At 52.9% G+C, this 22,056-nt stretch overlaps 1 protein-coding gene across 1 annotated transcript; it reads left to right on the top strand.

The window, feature by feature from the left end:
• Positions 1-250: 250 nt before the first annotated feature.
• On the top strand, positions 251-21,185 carry SH3BP4 (SH3 domain binding protein 4; the record flags this gene model as incomplete). Its single annotated transcript, XM_079709633.1, has 4 exons — positions 251-368; positions 5,422-7,781; positions 17,944-18,132; positions 19,181-21,185. The coding sequence occupies 4 exons, from the start codon at positions 251-253 to the stop codon at positions 19,403-19,405; spliced, it is 2,892 nt and encodes a 963-aa protein (XP_079565759.1). The 3' UTR covers positions 19,406-21,185.
• Positions 21,186-22,056: the final 871 nt, after the last annotated feature.

The following is a 22,056-nucleotide window of genomic DNA, read 5'->3' as shown; positions in this document are numbered from 1 at the left end:
CCTTGGGCCAGGAAAAGTGACACGGCCTCTGGAGGAAAGAGGATTCCCACTTGCCATCAGTTTACTCCTTAACCGTGTTTCACTTGCTCAAGGGAAATTCCTTTCTTCCCCTGCTCACAGGAAGAAGCACATTGCAGAGCTGATGCCGTAGCGCAGCATGGTTGCCTGAGACAGAAGCTTCAGCAATTGCTGGAATAACTGGAGGGGAAATATGAAACCTTAGCCGTTCACCCGGCAAGAGAGTTTCAAGATGGCAGCTCAGCGCATCCGAGCTGCCAACTCCAGCGGCCTCCCGCGGTGCAAGTCCGAGGGGACCTTGATTGACCTGAGTGAAGGGTTTTCAGAAACAAGCTTTAATGATGTCAAAGGTGAGCTCCTGGGAACGGCACTGGCTGGGGTTTGCAAGAGCTCTAAGACCCCTCCTCTACTTACAGGCTGCCAAGTTCACGTTCAGATCATTAAATCTTAGTTCTCTAAACTTCATCGTGTTATGAATTCAGCCCTGGAACAATAGCCACTTGTTTTGTTTTGATGGGTTGGGAGGTTGTTTTGAATTTTACTCTTTGTAATGAAACTTCTTCTTAATGCAGAATATGTTTCTCTATTCATGTGTTTTGGTGACATTAAGGTAAGCGCTTGGTGGTGTACAAAAGTAGGGGGAAGGACAGTGTACTAAGTCGATGAGGTCCTGAGAGCCACTGGAGACTAAAAGGGGGGCCGGGGACAGGGGTCAGCACGCTTTCTCTGCAGAAGGTCAGAGAGTGAATACTTGAATCTGTGTAGGCCGTACGGCCTCTGTCACAACTGTTTAACTCCGAGATTGTAACGAGAAAGCAGTCATGGAAGAGAGAAAACAAATGGGCATGGCTGTGTTCCAGCAGAACTTTACAGAAACGCTCGGCTGAATTTGGCCCGGGGGCCAGAGTTTGCCAACCCCTGGTTTAGAGGTGGCCCCGGGGTTTCCCTAACAGCCACGTAAAGCTGGGCTGGTGATAAAGCCTATCCTTTGGACACCAAGGTGGATGCCAGTGGCTCATTTTCCTTCTAGAGTCCATCCTGCCCTCACTGGCCATGGTCAGTGTCTCCCGTGAGCTTCCTGGCAGCTTGTGCTTCATCGTCCTCATCACCATCACCACTGTCAGTTGACTTTCCCACCACGTTTACCGAATTCTGTTGAAATGATCCATTGCGCTGCCCACAGAGAGCTCAACAGCAAGAGCTTTCGCTTTACCTTTGTATTGTTAGCCCCTGGCACAAAATCGGTGCTAAATAAATATTTCTGGAACTAATCTGCTACCTCCCAGATAAAATCATGATGCACGACCCCGATATACTAAAATCGTAACGTGCCTGTTTCTGCCTTTCTTCTTCTCTCTTCCAGTTACCCTCAACTTCCTCTTCTTCCTGTCTGTCCTTTACGCTTGTGGCCCTGAGCATTGCTTAAAATGTTCTTTTAAAGAAAAGACTAGCAAGGGAGTTATGAGGTTTTATTAATAAGAACAGCGGACCTATTGGGTGTTGCTATAAATAATCACGCCATTTGTTTTTCATAGTCTGGTAATGGGCATTGTTTTCTTACTTTGTAACCCAGCTAGTCATGGTTGAAGCGGGAAACTGGGAGCTCAAGTCATGCAGTTTGGGCTGGGATTTTTTTATTTATTTATTTATTTTTTTGCTGTACGTGGGCCTCTCACTGTTGTGGCCTCTCCCGTGGCGGAGCACAGGCTCCGGACGCGCAGGCTCAGCGGCCATGGCTCACGGGACCAGCCGCTCCGCGGCACGTGGGATCCTCCCGGACCGGGACACGAACCCATGTCCCCTGCATCGGCAGGCGGACTCCCAACCACTGCGCCACCTGGGAAGCCCTGGGCTGGGATTTTGAAATGAGGGGCAGAGAGCTGAATTTTAAAAGATGATGATGATGATAATGCTGATCTGGGAGGAGCTGTTATTCCTAAAAGAACACTGCAGCTGGGGGAGGAAGGCAGGCGAGACAGCTGGGGATGTGAGGAGGGGCTGGTTAGTTTGGGGGGGTCGGGGGAGGAGACCCCCTGACTCCACTCCCAAGGCACAGGCTGTGGCCCAGGCAGCATTTCGGCCCAGCTGCCCCCCACACATGCCGATGGTAAGATCGGCTTCAAGGTGGGAATCTATTCCAGACAGAATATCTGCTGCAGAATCTTCTGCCCTAATGAATGTTTTTCCTGCATAAGAACCGAGGCAGAGGGTAGGAAATGTATTATTCAGTGAACTGAACCTCCTGACACCCAGGGATATTTTTCTTGTATTAAAATCAAGGTACCTGGGAATCTGGCAACACTCTCCAGAATTCATTAAGATGGAATTCGATACGGATTTTCCTGCATTTGATTGGATGGAAGCCCCAGCCTTGTGTATACCCCAGGTGTCTGTGGCCCTTGTCTGATAGAGGGCCGGTCTTGGAAGGGAGCTCACACCGCGGTCCACTTCCACGGGGCCCCAACAGGAAGGGGCGCCGTCTCCCATCAGACAAGCCTCATCCTTGAGTGAAATATCTATTACTGCTCCTCTCCTAAGGAGAGTGCTTAGAATTTTGAGTAAAACCATTTTTATTCTCCGGTCTGGTAAGAAGACTAAAGTGATCATTTGCACTGATACGTTTTCTCAGGTTACGTACACAGCCTGCCTAACAGCTTTGGTTTTTAATTTAAAAAATATTACTGTAAGGGAATTATTCTGGAGGAACATAACAGGGATATAACTTCTGAGGGATTCTAACAAGATTTTAGTAGCTGGCCAGCTTTCTTTGATTTTCACTTGGTTTTAATTTTTATGTGACATTTTCATTAGATGTGTCAAGGAAACTGGAGCCTGTGACTGGAAAACAAAGTGGGAGGGAAAATCTTATATTATCCCCTGACCCCAGCTGACCCATCTGCCTTCTTCCACCTCCCCTCGAAGCCATTATCTTTGACTTGGCTGTTTTTATTCACTGCCCCCCTTCAGTGTTAAGTGATTGCTCTCTGGTGTGATTTTATAGCAGAGGGCACAGCCCAGGGGGATTCTAACTTAGCCTTTGGACAACACCTTGTCCCAATAACATGGATATGACGTCTCTGTTGTAAGCTTACAGGATGAGCATTCATTCCACGGATGTTTATTGGGCACCTGCTACGTGACACAGGCCCTGTTCCAAGGACACCACTGCGAGCAAAACATAGACTAACAGAGCTTACACCCTAGAGGGGCAATGGAGCCCTCTCCGACAAAACCAACATCAATATGTATGGTACATTTTATATTGGTTAATGATAAATGCTATGGAGAGAAATTAAATTAGGAGGGGGCCGGAGATGTCTATTTAAACATAACATTTTGTGAGTCTTTACCTTGTACTAAGCATCATTGTGCTAATCACTTCATCACCATCATCTCGCTTAATCCTCACCGGAGCCCATCGAGGGAAGGTGGTTCATCCATCGTGAAGAATGTTGGGCTCCGGAGATCACACCACTGCTAAGGGTGTAGATTCAAATCCCAGGTCTGGTGACCCCAGTACCAGCTTCTCCCCGACACCCCAGACAGGGTGGTAGGTGACAGCCTTCGAGGCCCAGGTTCATACCCTGCTAATAAGCATATCTCTGTAATTTAGTTAGTGTAAATAAATAGAAACTTCCTACTTTATTGCCTGAGACTTTGCTGAGGACATGCAATTTAATTTTCATTATTTCCTTTTATTTATTTATTTTTAAAGGTTTTTTTTTTTTTAATGTGGACTTTTTTATTTTTTTAAGTTTTTATTGAATTTGTTACAGTATTGCTTCTGTTTTATGTTTTGGGTTTTTTGTGTGTGTGTGGGATCTTAGCTCCCCGACCAGGGATCAAACGCACAACCCCTGCATTAGAAGGTGAAGTCTTAACCACTGGACCGCCAGGGAAGTCCCCTCACTATTTCCTTTTAAAGGAAAGGGAAACTGGCAGATGATTTTTTTTTTGGGGGGGGGAGCCAGTTTGGTAGAATAGGATGTCTGTTGACTTAATCATGTATTAGACAAGATGTAGGTATAGTTCCACTAAAAATGTAGTCCTTTCTTTGCTTGTTTACATAAGCAACTAAAAAAAGTTTACTTTCATTTGTTTGTTTCAGGAAGGCAGCAAACTCCATAAAACAAGGGACAGTTGGGATGGGGGGGTTGGAGAGAAATATATGGGCTTATTTCCATCAGAAAGAAGGTTCTTCATCCTCTGAGTATATGTACTTTGTTCAATGTATGGGAGGGAGAGAAAACACTGGTTTCTAATTATCTGTTATTTTTCAAAACACACCCTACTTGTTTAGATGACTTTTTTTTTTTTTTTTTTTTTTTTGCTGTTCCAATTGCTATCTACCTTGGTAACACGCAGTTGAATGCCAAGAACCATAAATTAGCTTGAGTCGCTGTTTAAAGTGTTGAGATTTTTCAGATTGCTTAAAGAGTTGTTCAAAAAGAATGTGAATTACAACCAAACCTAAACCTTTGATTTTCAAGGGATAACAGAGAGACCATTTCCATGTTGTTCTGAATGATCCTTTAAAAGAGTTTGAAAGAGGGCTTCCCTGGTGGCGCAGTGGTTGGGAGTCCACCTGCTGATGCAGGGGACACGGGTCCGTGCCCAGTCCGGGAAGATCCCACATGCCGCGGAGCAGTTGGGCCCGTGAGCCATGGCCTCTGGGCCTGCGCGTCCGGAGCCTGTGCTCCACAACGGGAGAGGCCACAACAGTGAGAGGCCCGCGTACCGCAAAAAAAAAAAAAAAAAAAAAGAGGTTGAAAGAGACCAACCTCAAAAATCTTATTTCATATAAACAGTTTGATGAAGAATGGGTTCAACTTGGAAACCAGGAAACGGGCCTGATAGTCAAGGGAACCTTCCCCTTGGTTTCTGTATTTTATGCTGAAGGCAGGACATGGAATCAGCTCTTAGACACCGAGAGATTCTGTTGCAGGTCTTTTCCAGTCCCTGGTTACATGCAGTGGGTCACTTAACTCAGCATCACTGTGTTTTCTAAGTAAATCACATTCAGCTTCTCTTTCGACCTAGCAGCAGTCCCGGTAAGTTAGTAACAAAAAGAAAAGTTGGGTCAAAATGAGACGTTTAAAACCTGGGACATATTGATAATTCCATTATGCTGATGCATGTTTCTGTGGATGGTGGAGAGACTGTGGCCTTTCCACCTGACTCAGACTGTGCGTTGGAATGTGATGGAATCTGGAGAGACAGCGCTCGATTTAGGCTGTCGGCCAGGTGAACCGCCCACCGGATTTTACTTTGGTGTGTTTCTGTCGTTTACGTCTCCCTGTGGGGGGTGATGGTTTTCCAGACCTCTCTTCTCCCTGGTTTTGAGGATGCTCTGCTTCACCCTGAGGGCCCGCCCTCACCTCCTGTTCTTTGTGTTTTATGCAGTGCCTTCTCCCAGTGCCTTGCTCGCAGACAATCCCACGCCCTTTGGAAATGCGAAGGAAGTGATCGCAATCAAGGACTACTGCCCAACCAACTTCACCACCCTCAAGTTCTCCAAGGGCGACCACCTCTACGTCCTGGATACGTCAGGCGGGGAGTGGTGGTACGCACACAACACCACGGAGATGGGCTACATCCCTTCCTCTTACGTGCAGCCCTTAAACTACCGGAACTCCACCTTAAGTGACAGCGGGATGATCGACAATCTTCCAGACAGCCCCGACGAAGTAGCCAAGGAGTTAGATTTGCTCGGAGGATGGACAGATGACAGGAGGGAGTCAAGCAAAACCTACAGTAATAATCCTTTCTGGAACGGTGTCCAAACAAACCCATTTCTCAATGGGAATGTGCCAGCGATGCCCAGCGTGGACCTACCGACTCCCCAAAGCACCGTGGACTTGCTCCTCTTCGATACGGGCACATCTTCATTCACCGAGTCCAGCTCAGCGACGACCAACAGTGCCGGCAACATCTTCGACGAGCTGCCGGCCGCCAGCCGCCTTCACGCGGAGCCGACGGTCAGGCGGGACAACCCTTTCTTCCGGAGCAAGCGTTCCTACAGCCTCTCGGAACTCTCCGTCCTCCAAGCCAAGTCCGACACTCCCGCATCCTCGGGGTTTTTCACGGGCTTGAAATCGCCGGCCCCCGAGCAGTTCCAGAGCCGGGAGGACTTCCGGGCTGCCTGGCTGAGCCACCGGAAGCTGGCCCGGTCTTGCCACGACCTGGACTTGCTGGGCCAAAGTCCCGGCTGGGGCCAGACCCAAGCGGTGGAGACGAACATCGTGTGCAAGCTGGAGAGTTCGGGGGGCGCCGTGCAGCTTCCCGACACCAACATCAGCATCCACGTGCCCGAAGGCCACGTGGCTCCAGGGGAGACGCAGCAGATCTCCATGAAGGCTCTGCTGGACCCCCCGCTGGAGCTCAACAGCGACAGGTGCAGCTGCATCAGCCCGGTGCTGGAGGTGAAGCTGAGCACCTTAGAGGTGAAAACCCACATCGTCTTGGAGATGAAGGTTTCAGCTGAGGTGAAAAGTGACATTTTCAGCAAAAGCACAGTGGGCCTCCAGTGCCTGAGGAGCGACTCAAAGGAGGGGCCCTACGTCCCCATCCCGCACACCTACAGCTATGGGGACACGGTCCAGGTCCAGCTGGACAACCTGGAGCCCTGTATGTACCTGGCCATTGTTGCCCACGGCCCGAACATCCTCTACCCTTCCACGGTCTGGGACTTCATCAATAAAAAAGTCACCGTGGGTCTCTACGGCCCCAAACACATCCACCCATCCTTCAAGACGGTGGTGACCATTTTCGGGCACGATTGTGCCCCCAAGACCCTACTGGTCAGCGAGGTCACCCGCCAGGCCCCTAGCCCGGCCCCAGTGGCACTGCAGCTCTGGGGCAAGCACCAGTTCGTCTTGTCCAGGCCCCAGGATCTCCGAGTCTGCATGTTTTCCAACATGACCAACTACGAGGTCAAAGCCAGCGAGCAGGCCAAGGCCGTGAGAGGCTTCCAGGTGAAGCTGGGCAAGGTGAGCCGCCTCATCTTCTCCGTCAGCTGCCACAACGCCAGCGAGCTCTCCGACTTCACCTTGCGGGTCCAGGTGAAAGACGACCAGGAGGCCATCCTGACCCAGTTTTGCGTCCAGACCCCACAGCCACCCCCGAAAAGTGCCATCAAGCCATCCGGGCAGAGACGGTTCCTCAAGAAGAACGAGGTCGGGAAGATCATCCTGTCCCCGTTCGCTGCCACCACCAAGTACCCGACTTTTCAGGACCGCCCTGTGTCCAGCCTCAAGTTCGGCAAGTTACTCAAGACGGTGGTGCGGCAGAGCAAGAACCACTACCTGCTGGAGTACAAGAAGGGCGACGCCATCGCCCTGCTCAGCGAGGAGAAGATCCGGCTGAAGGGGCAGCTGTGGACCAAGGAGTGGTACATCGGCTACCACCAGGGCAGGGTCGGCCTCGTGCACGCCAAGAACGTGCTGGTGGTGGGCAAGGCGCGGCCCAGCCTCCTCTCCGGGCCCGAGCTGAGCACGTCGGTGCTGCTGGAGCAGATCCTGCGCCCGTGCAAGTTCCTCACCTACATCTACGCCTCCGTCCGCACGCTACTCATGGAGAACATCAGCAGCTGGCGCTCCTTCGCCGATGCCCTGGGCTACGGGAACCTGCCGCTCACCTTCTTCTGCCGGGCCGAGCTGGACAGCGAGCCCGAGCGGGTGGCGTCCGTCCTGGAGAAGCTGAAGGAGGACTGCAACAGCACGGAGAACAAAGACCGGAAATCCTTCCAGAAGGAGCTCATGATGGTGAGTGCCCGGTGGGGCTGGGATGCGTGGAGGATGGGGCTCGGTCCAGCCTCAGCCTTTCCCTTGCACGTGTGGGGACGGGTGTGGTGTCCGGAGTCAGTGGACCGGTGTCTGGGCCCCCGTTCTGCTCCCTGAAGCTCACACACGCCTGGGGATAGGCATTGACGTGGGACCGGTAGGGGCCCCCAAACAACTCGGCGCCACTGCGGCGAGGGTCGTTCAGGTCTCTTCCTGCTGAATTTGTGAGCTCCTCTGGAGGTCCGGAATGCATCTCTGCCTGCGTGGTCGGGGACGCAAGGGGGGCCCTGTGCGCCACCCGCCCCTGTTTAGATCTCTTGGGACAAGATCCATCCTTTCATCAGATTCCCAGCGGGATCTGTGACTCGAAAGTTTGATGAACCACCGCTCCAAAGTCTGACTTTATCTTGTTGTGAATTTTTCTCTCCAGGCCTTACTTGAAGTTTCTCCCCTCTCTCTGTGTCATTTCCTCTTCCTCCTTCTTGCATGTGTTTGAGTTGGGGTGAGGACGGCCTCTGTTTTGCCAGCACAACTGGGAACTTGGACCCTAAGAAGTAAAGAGGGGGGAGTCCCACTGCTGGGCACAGCCGGCCCGCAAGCCAAACGGGAAGCTGTCTGGACCCGATCACGGCCTCCAACAGGCTTGTGCTCTGCGCTGGTCATGCCGCCCACAGGTCGTCCACTGTAACTGCCGGTTCGGTTGTGGTGGCCTTGGAGGAGTTACCTGGGAGAAGCCTAATGTCCTCTGGGCATCCCTAGTCAGATCTGTGCCGGACATTCTCTGTCGACTTCTTTCTGTGATAGAAGCCGACTCGGGTCTCTTCCTGGTCCTCATGATGTGGACACGCCCCTGGTTTTTGTTCCCATGGGAAACTCCCGGGCCTTGGTCACAGGCTTTTCTCTCATGTTCCGCCGACCCCACACAGTCCTTTTCGCCTCCTCTTCTCTGTGAGGTGTGACTCCCAGCGGCCCCTGAATTTCTGCAGCTTCAACTCCCCTGCTTCCCCCCAGCACTTGCCATCCTGAGCGAATGCCTGTTGGAACGGAGGGGCCAGGCGTGTCTGCGTGAGCGAGGATGCACGCGTGGATGGAGGTGTACAGCTGAGGGTCGTCATTGCATGCACGTCCTGGGCTGCCCCGTGGGGCTGGGGGGACAGAAGGGATACGGTCCACGGTGGCATGGCCCCTGCTGCAGGGAGTATGCATTGCAGTCCGGCAAGGGATCGGGGCATGAAGAAAGACCCCTTGTCGGTGGCCCCAAGATACTGGAAAGTGCCAGGTGCGTGGAGCAAGGTGAGAACCTGACATTGCCCGGAGGAGAGAGACGGGAATTGGAGGTGGCATCCAGGGGGTCGTTGGGGGCATCCATCCCTGATGGGTCGCCGATGGCAGCTTCAGTTGGGTGGGGGAGGAGGAAGCCAGCTGTCATGGCAACGGGGAGAGGTGAGGCGGGGGTGGGGATGGGCAGCAGAGGAAGCTCTCCCCGTGCTGGATGGGGCTCCTGCACAGCTGGGACCCAGGACCCTCCCTTCAGGGGCTTGCCTCGCCGGCCCACCTGTGAGATCAATTCCCGGAGCTTGCTTCCAGCCCGAGCTGCCCGGTGCCCTCGTGGATGGACCTCGCACAGTGGGCCGGGGTGAGCGTCCAACTGGGATCCTCCGTCGATGGTGGAATGATGTGCATTCATGGAACATAAGGGGTATGGACCGTTCCTTCTTCACAACTAGAAAATGCTCACCTGGAACCGGCAGAGGTGCAAGATGCATCAACCTGAGCGGCCTCGTCCCGCCCTGGACAGAGGTGGCTCTCACATCCATTTCCTCCTCATTTCTTTTCATCTTTTTTTATTCAACTTGGAGAACTTTCTCTGAGAGCAGGTTTTTCAGGTGGCTTCCTTGGGTTAGTGTGTGTGAGGACGGGGGTCTGAGTGCGTCCAAGACCCTCTCCCTGCCCGCCCCCCGCCAGGCCCACAGCCACCAGCACTCCCAGAGAGGAGGAAATGAACCTTGACCTTGGCAGGAACATGGCCCTGAGACAGGCTAGATTTGCGGTACAGAAGTGAAACTGGTTTTGCAGCATTTCCCCCGCTCCTCTCCTATCTCTTCATCTTGTGGGCTGGCAGATTTGAATGGTTGGCCAGACTTCTAGAAACCACAGGCTGATTTATCCCAGCATGTCTCAGGAGTCACTGGAAACCAGGTGTTTTATTTCCAGGGACGTAACAAACCAGTGAGCAGTCAGGCTTCCTGGGGCCTCAGCCACTGATCTAACCCGCCCCCACTCCAGCCCTGTTGCAGCCAGACCACCTCTTCCCCACCTCTCTCATTTTGAAGGTAGTTTTCTGCTTAGTATGGCTCCTTGGTTTGGAAGCAGTGATTGAACGCATTAGAAGTGGTGAAGGTTTTGGATGGTAAATTTGCGGGGAGATGGGAAGGAAAAAAGAATCAAGAACTGAGTTGTCCATCCCTCCACTGCCCTCAGCACGAGGTCCAGCCCCTTCCTCTGCCCCACAGGCCCTGTAAGACCCAGCCCCGCCTAACACAGCCCGGGGGCCCCTACCTGCCCCTGCACACCGGCCACTCTGGCCTTTTCTCTGTATCTTGGACACACCCAGCTGCCCTGCCCCAGGCCTTTGCACATGCTGTTCCCTCTGCCTGGAATTCTCTACCCCCAGTTTCACGTCGTGGCTTTTTATCGTCCTTCAGGTTCCAGCTCAAATGTCCTCTTGTCAGACCTTTCCTGCAACCCTGGATAAAACAACCTTGTGTCTCTGGGTCACTGACCCTCTGTGTTGTTGTATCATTGTCTTCACAGTGCTTTCTCGAATCTGAAATGGTCTTGTTTACTTGTATTCATGGTTCTTGTCATTACCCTAACTGGATATGAACTCCACGAGGGAAGGGACGCTGGCACATAGGAAACAACCAGATAGTTGATGAGTGAATGAATGAGTGAATGAATGAATGGATGCAGGCTAAGAATCTGATCTGGACGCAGTCTCGTGAGGTCAGATGTGTTTCTGTTCTCTGGTTCCGTCCCCTCTTTCTATTGTTTTAGCGCATATTTTCAATCTCAGAGCTGGTCCAGAGGCATCTTATGTAACTGTATGACCTCCCGCTGTGCCTCTGCTGCCCTTGCTCACCCGCATGGTGTGACCACCGTGGAAAATGCCCCTCTGTGCCCGGTCCGCCCAGCTCTCCAGTAGAAGCCATGCATGTCTGTGACAGAGGATGGCCTTCCAACACCGAGGATGCCCCTCCCCCGACTATAGTGAAAATGGGGGGAGGCATGATGCTGGGCTCACCCCAAAGAGAGTGACCAGAGTGGACAGAGCTCCCAGAGTCCCCGGGCATTAGAGGTCATTGAATGAACCCCTGGAGATCTCTTAGCTGGGGGGACTTGTGGGTTGGAATGGGCACCACCTATCTGAAGAGCTTTTGAAGTCAGATTCTGTTGTCAAAAACAGGCCAGCGAGAACGGGTGGCGGGTATATGGCTGCAGCTTCTAACAGAGCTCGGAAGAGCCATCACAGCCAGCCAGGGGCAGGTGTTTGCGCTCCATACTCCTTCAACATTTCTTGGGCGCCTCCTGTGTGCTTAGTGGGGGTGCTGGGTGCCGGGCCTTCCCCGGAGGGAGATGCCTAGTGAACAACCACAGGAGTGCAAGACAGACTCATAATGGGCCCTGAAGAAAAGATCCCCTTGGCATGGGTGGACCAGGGAAAGGCGAACATCCCCCCTGACTCAGGGAGGGATGTGCAGAATCCCATCCAACAGGGAGGGGCTGTCGGGTTGAACGTACAGTATGGGCAAGGGCTAGGGGTGCAGAGGACTGGGATGGGGTCGAACCAGAGGCCGGGAGAGGCCGGAGGCTGGGGTGACTCAAGATGATGGTACATGGCGGGATGGGAGGGAGGCACGCAGCCACCTGGGCTGGGTAATGCTTGGGCTTTATTCTGTGGGCATTGGGGAGGGGGCTGTTAAGTGTTTTAGGGGACGTGGAGGGGAGCCAGGTGGATCCAGGTGTGTCCTGCGCCTTGGGGATCCAGATGTGTCCTTCTCCTTGGGAATCAGGTGTGTCCTTCTCCTTGGGGATCCAGGTATGTCCCTGCTCCTTGGGGATCCAGGTGTGTCCCTGCGCACTGGGGATCCAGGTGTGTCCTTCTCCTTGGGGATCCAGGTGTGTCCTGCGCCTTGGAGATCCAGGTGTGTCCCTGCGCACTGGGGATCCAGGTGTGTCCTTCTCCTTGGGGATCCAGGTGTGTCCTTCTCCTTGGGGATCCAGGTGTGTCCTTCTCCTTGGGATCCAGGTGTGTCCTTCTCCTTGGGATCCAGGTGTGTCCCTGCTCCTTGGGGATCTACCCAGGTGTGTTACTCCTTGCTGCCTTCTAGTCTCAGGTGACAGCCAGTCTCCCCCTCCCCCCCACACACCCTCTGAGTGTCATTCTTTCAGAATACCAGGACACCTGGCAGTGGAGGATCTAATTTTCACACACATCCCTGGATTCTCCTCTTGTTAAGGCAGGGAGTGGGCGGGTCATTTTTAGCAGAGGTCAGAGATGAAAATTACAGGTCAAACAGAAGTGCTATGAGGCGGGGAGCCCCTCACACGCTTGCGCCTGGATCCCTTGGCTTTTACCCACATCTGCCTTCAGACCTGGCTGACCTTAGCAGGAGGGCGCCCTGTGCAGTAGCCCTGGGTGTTTTTCCATCCTGCCCTGGCGGGTGGGGATTGGATGGCCGATGGCCGATGTCCCTGGGTCTGGGTTGCGGCGTGGCCGAGAGGGGCAGTTCCCAGGCCACGTGCACATCGGTGCTGACCGTCAGAGCCTCTGGGGTCCTGGCGTCTGCCCCGCTGCTGTGGCTCACCCCAGGTTTTGCTTTTTTCCAGAATGAAGATCATCCTCATTGACTTCTCTATTTGTAAAAACAGCAGATGCTGCTTTTTGCATTGCTGTTTGCCAGTCCTGAGGAACAGCAGCAGAAGGCCCCCAGCCCGTCTCCCAGAGGCGGCCTGTGTTAGTGGTCTACAGTGTAGACACTGCGGATATTCCTCAGTCCCCTGAGTTTGCCCTGCGCTGTCCATATTCTGCATTCTGTACACGCCTGGAGAGCATGTACAGGCAGCTCTGTGTCTGCATGGAGCCTGCGGGCCCCCCAGCTGGGCAGGTGCCCTGGTCCTCGGTCTCCGGTAGGGCAGTGGTGCCTGGAGCTGCTCGGAGCCAGGTCCCGGCCCCGTGGCTCTGCACGCTTGTCCCTGTCGGTTCCATGACAACATTCTGCGAGCTGTAGGAGCCCTCCAGAGACAGGAGGAGCCAGCGTTGGCGCGTGGCAGTGGGTGTCACTTCGGAGCGTGCAAGGCCTGAGAATGACAGGGAATGCCTTAACAGCCCTGCTGGTGTCAAGAGCTATCACTGCAGTGACCAGACTGAATAGCCCTGCTGGTGTGTATACACTCTCCTCACCTCTCTGAGACTTGGGTTTCGATGTCAGTGTTTTTTTTGTTTCATGAAGGCAAGAAATGACAGAGTATGTTCCTCTGTTTTTAGGGCATTAATGTTGCTTCTGATACAGTTTGTGGGTTTGGGGAAGGGTTTTCTGAGTGAGGTCGAAAGCCCAAGCAGAAGACACTGCTCTTGTGTTTGTACCAGGACTTGATGACAGCACTCAGCACTGAGTAGAGAGAAGGATTTGCCTCGTGCTGTAGAACTGTGTGGATTTGGGTGATGGCCATCTCGTGTGTGTGTGTGTGTGTGTGTGTGTGTGTGTGCGCGCGCGTAGGGTGGCAGACAGAACCCTGAGGAACCCAGCTCTCTGAGAACTGCAAGTATTTTCGTTCAACAACACGCTTTCAGTGTAAGAGATTATTCCCAACTTGGGGGATTACGAGAGGCACAGTGTCTGTCCTCCTGGCCGGCCGGGAGGGAGAGAGGGAAGGAAGGAAGGAAGGAAAGAAGGAAGGAAGGAAGGATGGATGGATGCTCTGGGCTCTCGGAGAAGTTTCTCTGAAAAAGGGAAAGTTACTGTAGGATATAAGTCAAGGTGGATGGTTGCTTTAGGAGTGAGGTGTGGGGTGAAATCAACACCGAGAACCTTGAAAACTAATGAAAATAAGGGGGGATGTTGAGATCGGGGAGAGCTAGGGCTGGAGAGGATGGCGTGGGGGGATTCTCTGAATCAGGAGCAAAATCTCTTTATCCCCCAGAAGAGGACACAGTTAACTCCCTGCTGTGCACTTAGGGAGGTTCCTGGGGGCTTCCTGGCAGGTGGTCCCACAGCCCAAGGCTGCTAATACAGGGAGGAGCAGGGTTGCCATGGGGACTGCCCTTCTGGTGTTCCAGCATCTCAGGGATGGGAGCACGACTGGGGTGAAGTGAACATACAGCAGAGTGATGTTTTGTTGTATTTTCATAAAACTGTCTCTTCAAACAGGGATTGACACACTGGCCCGCAGGCCACCTGCTTTTGTAAATGAAATTTTACTGGAACGCAGCCCTGCCCACTTGTTGAAGTGTTGTCGTGCTGTTCTCACGCCCCACTGGCAGAGTCGAGTGGCTGAGGCAGAGACGCCACGCCCGCAAAGCCAAAAATAGGTCCTGTCTTGCCCTTGGAACAGACTTGGCCACCCTGACTTAAGTCATGGGTCACTCCAGCTCGTGAGAGTCCAGCTGGAACCAGCCTTGTGCTTTATTTCTGGTATCACCTGTGTATACTGGTGTGTGTGCAGAAATTAAAGAGGATGCTACAGGGAAAAGGTTCCAGCACCATATCCCTGCCGCTGAGAAATTTTCTATTGCTGAGACTTGGTGGGCACCCAAAATGTGCCATTCAGAAAAAAAAAAAAATGCATGAACTACTACCCCTTGGCGGTGGTGTGGGCAGCGCTGTGCCCCAGCTGTGACCGCTCGGGGCCAGAGAGAGGGTTTGAGTTTCTCAGGACCTTTGTGCCTGCACCCAGTGTCCTGGGAGAGAGCAGCTTTGATCGCCTCCGCCAGGGATACCCGAATCAGAAGCAGGTGACTCTGAAGTGTTCTGTTACCTGGAAAACAAGGCCACCTGCGGAGCCTGGTAACTGAGCACACAGACACTGCTGGGACACTGAGGAAGCCTGGGTGGGACCATTGTCACGGGAGGTTGGCCAGACACCTTCTCAGGACACCAGGCGTGGCTGGAGGGCACCCTGCCTCTCCTGTGTGTCTGGGCTCAAACCACACCACGCCAAAAGAATTTCTTTTTCCTTTTTTTTTTTCCCCCTTTTTGCGGTACGCAGGCCTCTCACTGCTGTGGCCTCTCCCGCTGCGGAGCACAGGCTCCGGACGCACAGGCTCAGCGGCCATGGCTCACGGGCCCAGCTGCTCCGCGGCACGTGGGATCTTCCCGGACCGGGGCACGAACCCGTGTCCCCTGCATCGGCAGGCGGACTCTAAACCACTGCGCCACCAGGGAAGCCCAACTTTTTTTTTTTTTAATTTATTTTATTTTATTTAAGTAGAGTTGAATTACATTGTTGTGTTAATTTCTGCTGTACAGCAAAAGGGCTCGGTTTTGCATATATATACATTGTTTTTCATATTCTTTTCTATTATGGTTTATCACAGGATATTGAATATAGTTCCCTGTGCTATAAGTAGGACCTTGTTGTTGTTTTTTATTCAAGCAAAAGAATTTAAATCCAGAAGTCTACCAATTTATCACACGTCTCCCCCATACCATAAACACATCCCTGTATACTCTTCACATCTTCTGCAGCACAAATCTAGTAAACATTTAAGTTTTTTCAAACAATTTCACTTGAAGATACCAAAGTTCAGAGACCATTTTCTGAAATCTGTAAATCGTTGAGATGAAGCCTCGTGCTCAGTTCCTGATGTCACGTGGTGCCCACGCAGTTGGAAAGGCCATTGGCCTGAGCACCGGGAAATCTGGACCTGCCTCCACTTCTGTGCCCTCGAGCTGTGGGACCCTGGACAAGCCCCCCAGCATGTACAGGGTCTATAAAACAGACACCATGCAACCCACACGGTGGGTAACAGCTGGGGACAGGCTGCCTGGAGGCCAGACCGGCTCCGACACTCACCAGATATGGGAGCCCCTCCCTTTCCCTCCAATTTTACCTGCAAATTGGGGTGAGCTTGGCTTCCCTTCATGGGGGTTCTGAGAGGTAGATGCACCCTGCACCCGGCTCGCTGGAAATACTCAGTGAAGGTAGTTTATTTAAAATCAAAAATAAAAATCAGAAAGGGACCACGTGGTCCTCAAGCTCCCTTCTGCCTTCCCACCTTTATAGCCCCCTCGGACCCAGGACAGCCTCAGATTGATCTTATGTTTTAAAGGCAAAGATTGAGATGCTGGGGCATCAGCCTCTGCATTCAGAGACTCCCCCAAAAGTCACTATTTCTTCATTTGTTAAGTTCCCCCCAAATAAACATAAAACGTAGGTGAGAATACTTAAAAATAGCTGCGTTCTTTCAAGTAGCAGCCCCGCAGATTGATCCTGCACAGATGCCAGGCCGCCTGCGTCTTCACGAAATGTTTGAAGGGAGCGCGTGAGCGGGTGTTTGGCTCAGCTGGGGAGGGGCTGGCTGGTTGGTCAGTTGCTGTTTTTAACACTTTCTCTTCGGAGCCTTGAAGTGACGTCAGGTGCTTGGACAGAGCGTAGAGGGACAGAAAGAAGGCCGGGCCCGGTGACTGGTAGCAGCATCTCTTTGGTTGCATCCTCGACGTCCGGGGACCCAAGGGGGTCTCAGACCCCATCGCTTCTGCAGGTGTCAGGCTGTAGTCCGAGGATGTGCTGGACGGCAGAGGCTCCACAGATGAGAGCCTGGTCCTCACCGCGCCTTCTCCCCCTACCTGGGGCTCCATCCTGGACACCCAAAGCTGCACACTCACTGTACCGGCTCTCACCGGACCCGCAGCCCAACACCCAGCAGCCGTCCGTGTAGCTCGTAGCTTGGGGTGATGCGTGTGGACAGGAGGGCTGAGGGTTTGTGCTACTGATGTGGCTTTGTTGCCTTGAGCCAGAAACGCTCATGTGACACAGCCTCCAGCCTGGGGCCGCACAGAACCCACAGAACCCACAGGACGTGGGGCCCTGTGTTGGAAGCCCGCCTGACTGACCAGCCCCTTCCCTGGATGGGGGGTCAAGTCCAAGGTGGCCCTGTGCTGTTCGGGCTGAGCCGGGACTTGGGCAAGGCTCTGCCCGTTGCCTCCTTCCCGGCTGACGGGCGTTTGTTTCCCTCCTGAGCCCCTGTCCCTCCATAGTTAGTGATCCCCATCCTAGAGACACTAGACGGCTCTCGCAGCTATGTCAAGGGAACAGTCCCATCAGTTCTGGAGACTTCCTTGATGGTCCTGTTAGCCTCCCCTCCACGCGAGGCCTTCGTGTGTCTCCAGAACCTGAGAGGCCTGGATCTGAGCCCTCACCTGCACCTCTTCTGCCCGTTGGGGCTCCCCACCTGCTGACATCAGCTTGTCCTGCTCTGAGCCCCAGGCCGTGCCGAGCTGGCTGTCTGGGCAAAGGGCATCACCTCTCCAGGTGCCCCAGTCGGGGAGGGAACAGATGAACAGCTGTCATCCCACGCACCCTGCCTGTCAGCGTCCCGGGGCTGCGTCAAAGCACCGCAAGCTGGGAGGCTCCGAGCCGCAGAGGTTTATCCTGTGGCAGGTCTGGAGGTGTCGGCAGCGCCGGCTCCTCCTGGAGGCTCTGAGGGGGTCTGGCCCATGCCCCTCTCCCAGCTCCTGGTGGCTCCAGTGACGCGGCTGCATCACCCCATGTCTGCCTCCATCTTTACGTGGACTACTTCTCTCTCTCTGCATGTCTGTTTCTCTCTTTCTGAGGACACCAGTCATTGGATGAGGGACCCACCCTAGTCCAGTGGGGCCTCAGGTTAGCTAATTACATCTGCAAAGATCCCTACTTTGACATTCGGTCACGTTGGGAGTTTCCAGGAGGACGAGAATTTGTGGGCGGGGGACCCAGTACCTCCCACAGATCGTGGTTTTTCCTGCACCTGGGAGTCCCGGCAGTGCCGGCGCTCAGGCCTTGCAGCGGTGAGGGTACCGGCTCGTGGTCTCTGCGGTGCAGGCCTCCCATGAAACCAGAGCCTGCCCTGTGTCCTGCCTCACGCCTGCTTCCTCCTCCTTAGGCCTTACTGAAGATGGACTGCCAGGGCCTGGTGGTCAGACTCATCCAGGACTTCGTGCTTCTGACCACGGCGGTCGAGGTGGCCCAGCGCTGGAGGGAGCTGGCCGAGAAGCTCGCCAAGGTGTCCAAGCAGCAGATGGACGCGTACGAGTCTCCTCACCGGGACAGGAATGGCGTGGTGGACAGCGAGGTGAGTGGGGCTGCCCTCCCCTCCACCTGTAAAATGCAGTGATGACGATGTCTACTGTAGAGCGTTGTTACGAGGACCACATAGCTAAAACGTGAAGGCAAGTGCTTGGCACGTAGCAGGCTCTCAAAGAGCGGGAGCAAGTCTCATCCTTCTCGCGATCCTTAGTTTTGTGAGCCTGGGCCCTGGCGGCGGCAAGGCCACTCTCCCATCAAGTGGGATGTTGGAACAGCATCCTCGCAACTGCCCCATCCGTCCCTGATCCTGATCTTAAATTACCTTCCACCCGATGATGCTTGACGGAGCCCTTTGTGATCAGTTCTGGTTGGGGCTCTGCCCTGCACGGTGTGAAATGCATACCTGGTATGTTGTCAACTTTGGCCAAGGCTGGTTGGGTTCCTGATCAGGGAGTCTTTGTTTTCTCACTTGTCTTGTGGTGGTCACTTTAAGTTTCTGGAAAGACAGTCAGGCTTGCAAGACCTCGGAAGCCAAAGTCCCAAGAATAAGGGCATCCTTTATGGATGTGGTGAGTTTCTAAATAAATGGAAAGTGCTACGGGAGGTTGGAAGGAAAGAGAAACCCTTTCTCTTTGTTCGGTCGCTACTTGGTACTGTACACCTGCTCTCACACAAGGTGTGTTCTTCCCTCTGAAATGTGCTGGCCCGGGACGGAGGCGGCTTCTTTGGGTTCATTTCACTCTTTAAAAAGTAGCATCAGTGGGGCTTCCCTGGTGGCGCAGTGGTTGAGAGTCCACCTGCCGATGCAGGGGACACGGGTTCGTGCCTCGGTCTGGGAAGATCCCGCATGCCGCGGAGCAGCTGGGCCCGTGAGCCATGGTCGCTGAGCCTGCACGTCCGGAGCCTGTGCTCCGCAACGGGAGAGGCCACAACAGTGGGAGGCCCGCGTACCGCAAAAAAAAAAAAAAAAAAAAAAAAAAGTAGCATCAGTGATGAACAGAGATGCTGGTACTAGGAGAGGTTCTAGGACCCAGTCTCTCAGTGTCCCCTAATCTTTTCTCTCTCTTTTGGTTTTGGACAACTCCACTACCCAGGCCATGTGGAAGCCTGCGTACGACTTTCTACTCACCTGGAGCCACCAGATCGGGGACAGCTACCGGGATGTCATCCAGGAGCTGCACACCGGCCTGGATAAGATGAAAAACCCCATCACCAAGCGCTGGAAACACCTCACAGGGACCCTGATCATGGTCAACTCCCTGGACATCCTGCGAGCGGCTGCTTTCAGTCCCGTGGACCACGACGACTTTGTGATTTGAACGGGTCTCTGACCTCCTGATGCCCTCCCGGAGGGCTGCTCCAGGGCACGTGCCCTCTGTCTGCCCCAGATGCCCAGGCGGGCATGTAGGGCTGGGGAGGGAGGGAAGGTCAGCTCAGACAGACCCAGGGTCCCTCCTGGCTGGATCCACACCCAGGGCCGAGCACACGCGATGTTCCACCCGCCTCCTCTGTCACGGGGGAGACCTGAAGGGAATTTCTACTGCAGGTTGTTGCCAATCAAATAGCTTTCTATTTGTTAAGTATAAATTTAAATTTAAATAACTTTTTTTTAAAGTATGGGGGGGGCGTACGAGAAAGGTGGTATCTAATTTTTTAATGGACCATAAAGGTAAAAAAAAAAAAAAAAGAAAACACTTCATAGGGGCAGATGCTGTTGAGGTTTTTATGTTCTATAAAGACCTTTTTAAATTATGTTACAGATGTATATATGTATTTAAGGGTCATGGGGGCATTTCTGATTGCCGGATTCTCTTTGCATTTCAACACTTAGCACGGAAAGACACTTGTTCAGATGTTGGACCTTTTTGCCTCTGTACTTGTAAAAAAAAAAAAAAAAGAGAGAAATCAAATAGGAAACGTCGTGTTTCAGTAAATGAGTGTGGTCCGTGCCGATTCTTTCTGAGGCTGTCCTAGTCCTGCGATTCCCTGTGATTTTTATTACCTTCTGTACCTTGGCCTCGTGTTGCAGTAAAGGAATGGCCACAGCACAGGGGAAGCTTTTTTGAGCTTTAGCAGGAAGAGTGAAATCCAACAGGAGCGATTGGGTGCACTTGAGATGAGAAGGCGGCGGGCAGGTGGCATTCTCTACGGCCCCTGCCTGTGCGCCCTTAATCCTGCAAGAGAACTACACCATTTGGAGAGAGGTGGCCCCTGCAGCTCTGAGAGGTCCTGCTTCTCCCCGGGGACAGGGGAGTGCTTGCTGCGGAGCTCGAAGCCTCTCCTCTGGGCATGAAGAAAACATCACCACAAGCACACCCTACGCTGACGTCCAGAGGTGCCTGCTGCCATTTGCCAAATTCTCTACTTCATTCCACTTAAACTGTAACCCCTCTCCCCTCCCGGTGTGCCCATCTCTCCTTGGAAATAAATAGCATAGGGAAATCTCTTTTTTTAAAACAATATGAAGATTATCTGAGCAGGATGAATATCATCTGAAAATGTTCCCCACATAAAATCTGGGACTTGGTGGACTGTTGCATTGATAACCTTGATGGTTGGAGATCAACTTGCTGGGCTGAATTCTACAATTGCGTTGTGGATGCATCTCGGAAGGGAGTGAGGGACAGGGAGGAAGAAATCCTGGCAGATCAATAGAGCTGATCCCCAGGAAGGGGCCAGGATATGCGCTGTGCTTACATGAGTGATGCTGGGCCATCTGGGGTTCTGGCATCTCATTCTCTAAATCTGCTTTCTGGAAACATGCTAATTACTTAGTATAATCAATGTAAATCCTTTATTGGGCTAAAACATTCTTATATATCCATTGATTCAAATCCGGAAGACCAACTGACTAGAAAACAACAGCAACAATAAAAAAAAAACAACACTACATGTTTTATGCTGCAAGAACCAAGATACACAATTCCCCCAAATCATCACATGAAATCACCTGACATACTGGTTCTTCACTCTCCGCCTTCAGTCTTCCCAGAGAGCGTCTCTCACTCTTCCCCAAAGAAGAAACAAAACCAGTCGCACCTTAAATATTGAGATTTTTCCTCAGGGGCTTTAAATAGTTTCCTATGCAACATGTCTTGTAGCACAAATTCAATTCTACGAAAGTTACAGTAAATTTTCTTTGGATATTTTAACATAAGTGTGTGTGTGTTTTTTCTGTACGCACCCAGACTTCTAATAAAACACAAAACCTAGTGTAAGTATCTGTGCATAGAACAGTGGCTCAGTCCCAACCCAGTCTCCCCTAGGTGACAGTGTGACCATTGGTTTAGTGGGTATCTGTTTTCTTGCTATTGATCTAATTGTTCTTGGAATATAGGGATCTCAGTCATCATCTAACTAATGGGAATCAGTGTTGCCTAGAGCACCCAAAGGGTGCAAGTGGGTGGCTTTCCTTTCTCTTGGTCCTGTGTACCTGGAATTGGCCAATCCCAAACCCACAATACACAGCTGAGGGCCGAGCCATTTCTGAGTGCTGGGCATCTTCATCAGGTTACAACAAGCCGGACTCCCATGGGCCCTGCGCTCACCAAGCCCTCCGAACCAAGCCCAGGGAGAGAACAGGATGAGGGTAGGGGGGCAACTGATGGAGACCAGCCCCACCTGCAGGTGGTGGGGAGGAGTGGGGCTAAGGAGAGCCCCCTTGAGAAGTAACTTTAATCCAAGGCCAAAGGCTGAGTAGGCACCCGTGAGCCCGAGGCCAGGCCAGACCTGGGGAACAGGGTGTCTGCAGCATTGAGAGAGAGAGAGTACAGGGACCGCAAAAGGCTCACCCCCTCCCCACCACGGGCCTGGGGCGTGTTGTACAAGCAAGAACCTCAGGGTGCACCTGTACCCTCTCTGCTTCTCAGTTTCAGCCCTGCCAGCCGTATCCTGACACCCATTTTGCAGTTGACTGACTTGCACGGCTAGTGGCAGAAGTGGAGGTTTTAATCCAGAACTGCTGTTTCAA

Source organism: Hyperoodon ampullatus (genome assembly GCF_949752795.1).
Source record: "Hyperoodon ampullatus genome assembly, chromosome: 8".
NCBI lineage: Eukaryota > Metazoa > Chordata > Mammalia > Artiodactyla > Ziphiidae > Hyperoodon > Hyperoodon ampullatus.
Note: the sequence above shows the minus strand (reverse complement) of the source record. Positions and strands in the feature narration are given on the sequence as shown.